Source organism: Protopterus annectens, chromosome 4.part0, assembly GCF_019279795.1.
Source record: "Protopterus annectens isolate FY-2018-M chromosome 4.part0, PAN1.0, whole genome shotgun sequence".
In the NCBI taxonomy this organism is placed as follows: Eukaryota; Metazoa; Chordata; order Ceratodontiformes; family Protopteridae; genus Protopterus; species Protopterus annectens.
Window position 1 is genome coordinate 838608519 of NC_056733.1, and position 4839 is coordinate 838613357.

At 39.6% G+C, this 4839-nt stretch overlaps 1 protein-coding gene across 1 annotated transcript; it reads right to left on the reverse strand.

The window, feature by feature from the left end:
* Positions 1-290: 290 nt before the first annotated feature.
* ZIC1 (Zic family member 1) lies at positions 291-4494 on the reverse strand. The gene is made up of 3 exons (XM_044068787.1): positions 3202-4494; positions 2020-2183; positions 291-1330 (listed from the first exon to the last, which is right to left on the reverse strand). Exons 1-3 carry the CDS (start codon positions 4178-4180, stop codon positions 1136-1138), a joined length of 1338 nt encoding a protein of 445 aa, XP_043924722.1. The 5' UTR covers positions 4181-4494; the 3' UTR covers positions 291-1135.
* Positions 4495-4839: the final 345 nt, after the last annotated feature.

Below are 4839 nucleotides of genomic sequence, written 5' to 3' on the forward strand. Positions count from 1 at the left end.
AACACATTCCATCTATTCCTATTACTTTGCGTTTGTTATTATTTCTCTTTGCAGGTCAGATGCGGTGTTCTTTGTTCGAACGCTTGTTTCATAAATGTTAATAAAGATGTTAATTATATACTGTACTGATATCAGCAGGGTTCCTTTCATTTATCAAATTCATATCTCGTCTGCCTTTTCTGTACGACTTTACGGGATGTGTCTGTCATATATACACATTACGTGAATGCACTGAAACCATTTAAAATAATGATAGGTTGCATCGTGGAATAAACAAAATAGTCCATGCATACAATTTAAGAATGTTTAATAAGGTACGAAATGTTACCAAACACCTCTGTAAACTAGGTTTTACATACGAATGAATCTATTCATAAATACTGGATATTTTGAGACATGTATTACCGGCCCTATACATGCGGATAAATATGGAAGTTAGAACTTCTGTACATAACGTTGCTGCAGCAATCTGTAATGCAATGGACTGATAAGAGTCCATATTTTTTTAATATTACTTTACATAGACAAAATCAACAGCATGACACTCAGTTCCAGGCTTGCACTATACAAATGAATGACTGAACGTTTAATAACAACAGTGTACTGCACTACTCAGACTGGACTTTGGGACAAAGTGTTCGCACTTTATACAAAAGAAGCACATTAATATCAATAATAATAATATGTTAGATTGACGTTTAGACTGTAATAATACAAAGCATTTCACATTTTGGTACACATGTAACTAGAATCTTTTTATCATTCAGTACAAATGTTTAGTTCCCCCCTCCCCGCCCCTTCACCAAACACTCTGTAAAACACCATCTCTTAACATCTCGTCAGTTGTAATAGACTTATGTACAAAAATCAAACAGTACATTTCAAGCCAGTAATTTGGTATTTACAAAACAGGCCGCTGCCAGAATCGACATGCAATCCAAGACCTCAAACAATGGTTTCCATTCAGCATTACATAGTTCACATTTGGCCTTGCAACCTGGTCCTCCGTGTATTTTTATATCCCTTTGCTACCCAGGTTGAGAATGGCTCTTCCTTTCTTAACTTCGAACCCAAGCTATTGGCAGCTTTTAGACTTTGAACTGATGTCCTTTTTGTGCTGTCTTTTAAATATATTTTAAACGTACCATTCATTAAAATTTGATGAAAGTGTGCTATGACTGGAATTGTGATGGACTGCTGAAGAGGACGGGGATAAAGAGCTTGTGGTCTGATGTTCTGTTGAAGGAGATACAATTGTTGGGGGCGTAGAAGACTCATAACCTGAGCTGGCTGCAGGGGAAGGCTGGGACCCTTGCGATGACTCGTGGACCTAAAAAAATACACATATATGTGTAAAACAAATTTCAGGAAGTGTAGATATGTCTTACTGCACATAAACTAGCCACTGTGTTTCTTTGAAAAAAAAAAAAAAAAAACACTGAATTCCTTTATCTTCTTGCAGTGCAGCTTTTCAGTCATTCGGAAGTTAAACATGTAAATCACTGTATTATATAAATTCACGTGCTTTGTCAATATGGTGAGATAAATAATATACTTCATTACTGATATCATGATTACAATTGCACTGCAATGGGTTACGCTACAGACAATACAAAACGAGCGCTCTTGTTATTGCTCTAACTATTCAGAATGCAACAATTCTTACACAGGATATCAACTAGTATAAAGCAACCCCTCTTTTAATTCAAACTAATTAGATGCATTCATATTTACTGCATTTATTTCTCTTGTCTTTATTTCCCCTTTACAATTTTTCCACGTAATACTACCAAGAATCATATAAAAATGCTTACAAGCTCTATGTACATTATGACGACTATGTTACTCATAATGCAGAACTGTTAATTTACAAGTAGTAAAAACTATTGTTAGGAAATGCACACTTAACTGACCTTTTATGTTCAATTAAATAGTTAACTTGTTTATGGTTATTGAGGGCTGAATTGAAAAACTAGAAACAATTCAAAAGCTTAAGAAAAAATATATATATATCTTTACCTTCATGTGTTTTCTGAGGGAGCTGGGGTGGGTGTAAGACTTATCACACATTTTGCAGAGATAAGGTTTGTCTGAAGTATGTACATGCATGTGCTTTTTGCGGTCGCTGCTATTTGCAAAACGCCTGTCACAACCTTCGAATTCACACTTAAATGGTTTTTCACCTATTATAGAAACAAAATTATGGTAGGAAAACTGGATTAATACCAACTCTCAATTAATAGAATCACATCTAACATTATGCACCATTTCAAAGAAGTAAGACCTATGTAGACTACCCAAGGTATATTAATGTCAGGTAGTTTTGTCCTTCTTGCTTATCTTACAAAGAAAAAAAGCATTCGTTCATCACATTTGCAACCAGACTTTGTAGCACTACGAGCGTACTGCCCCATTACATGTTTCATTGTGCTACACATGACACTTTTGTATTTAAATAAATATGCATATTGTTTCGTTTCTTCTTATCGTTCCAAGATCAAATCAAAATAAAGAGGACTGAGCATAATAAAATCAAATCTAAACTCTGAATTTTTGCACCTGCGCTTGTTGATTTTGGATGGTTTGGTACTTCGACCGAAATGTTTATTTTTAATCTCTCTTGCCTTGTCTTCTTTTTTAATCATTTCAGCCAAGCAGCGGCGTAGTGGTTATGCAAATAAAATATGCTCAAAGGTGTTTTGACAGAAACATGGGTTGTGTGAACACAGTTTCACATTTATGACTAGAGCTCACATCCAAGGAAATAACTAGAAACTGATGAGTGTCCGACAACAAAACGTATTATTCATACACACAGTAGTACATGTTCACTTTATGACAAATCTATTGGCTAATTCAGAAATACATTATATGCAGCATTAACCAAATTACAAAACATTAAAGAAATGTAGCTGCATAATTTGCAATTTACATTGCAAATATAGATAATAATATTACTGTATAACTTAATTAAGAGATGCCGATGAAAAGTATACTTAGCACTAATAAATATCGTGGATTTAAATAATTAAATCTCAACTAAGTATATGTCTACATTTTATGCTGTTAATTTTTTTCTAATTGTATTTGCATCCCATTTTAAATACGGGATTACGATATTATTCGTAACTGCTCCTAAAGTCAGTAAAAATTATATAAATCGTTGTGATAATATGAATAAAAAAAAATCGTCCACAGTACCTGTATGAGTTCTTTTGTGGATCTTGAGATTTTCTGATCGAGCAAACACTTTACCACAGCCAGGAAACGGACAAGGAAAAGGTTTTTCTCCAGTGTGAACTCTAATGTGATTAACAAGTTTGTATTTGGCTTTGAAAGGTTTCCCGTCTCTTGGACACTCTTCCCAGAAACAGATGTGGTTAGACTGTTCTGGCCCCCCAACGTGTTCCACTGTGACATGAGTTACCAACTCATGCATGGTACTGAAAGTTTTGTTGCAAGACTTTTTCGGATTAGACAATTGCTCGGGCTCAATCCACTTGCAGATGAGCTCCTGTTTAATGGGCTGTCTCATATACCGAAAGAAGGCCCCTGGACCATGGTGGGCGGCCATGTTCATGTTCATGGGGCCGTAACCGTGTAGCTGGCTTGTGGCATAGTGGTCAGAACGTGGGCTAGTCACCTGTCCATACTGATCTGCTCGTCCATACATGTCTCCCGAGAAGCCTAAGCGCATTTGCCCGTTCATGACATTAGAAGCAGGGTGACTGCCCGCCTGTTCGTGAAGACCAGGAAATAGTAAGTGTCCCGCTGCCTCGCCATGTCCATGAGCTCCAGCAAAGGTGCCAGCAGCAGCAGAAGCAAACAGACTATGTTGTGCGCCCGCTGTTTCACCAAAGCCCCGCTGTCGGAAGAGAAAGTCCCGTGTAGAATTGAAAGCAGCACTGGAATATGAACTTACATGGGGCGGGTGGTGGTGGTGGTGGTGGCCCAGGGCGGCAGCTGCATAACCCGAAGCCTGGGAAGTAAATGCTGTTTGGCCCGCTGCCGCCAAGTCGTGCCCACTAGGATTTATCTTAAAAGCACCCATGCCATCAGCGAAGGGGTTGAGCCCAAGCCCCACGTCGCGGTCCGTCACATCTCCAGCTGAATGGTGTCTCGAGGAGCCGAAGGTCGTCACTCCGAGCGCGGGATACTGCGCTCCAGCGTCCAGAAGCATCTCTTGCACGGGCGCCCGCAGTACCTTTGCCAATGAAGAAACTGAAGGGTGCCGTTCTCTTAATTGGGTTTAACTTAGTTTTTGCAAAGCAACGATAACAAGCCGGGTAAACTTCCTTTTCTTTTCTTATTTAGAATATAGTTGCAAAGGTGTATTTTTCTTACTTCTTCCCACTCTTTTTAAGGGTGACTTGAAGCGCAAATCATGCACAATATTGTCTTTTGCGGTCTACCTTCCTGGGGAGAAACTTTCACCTCCTCAGCCAGGCGGTGAGCTCGAGACTGATAGCGGCAATCATTCCTGCAGATAAATGAATTGAAAAGACAACACCGTCCCCCTTGATGAATGGGAGTAGGGGGAGGAGTCACGTGCGGAACGACGTGCGGCACTATTGGGCAAACAGTGGACCCCCCCTTACTGCTCTAGGCCTCGCCAACTAAGGGCGCGAGGAACCGCCAGCAGGCGCTGATTGGCCCGGGAGACTCATCAATCGCAGGTATTCTAAGACGCTTGACACGCTCGGGAGAGTCAGTGCTGCTCAGCGGCATCAAGTTGTGGCCAATTTTGGGGCCAAAATCGTAAACATTTTCTTTGTTGAAGAATGTCTTTCCACTCACAAACTGTGTGCATTAACATGCTGATGCTCAACACACGTTCAG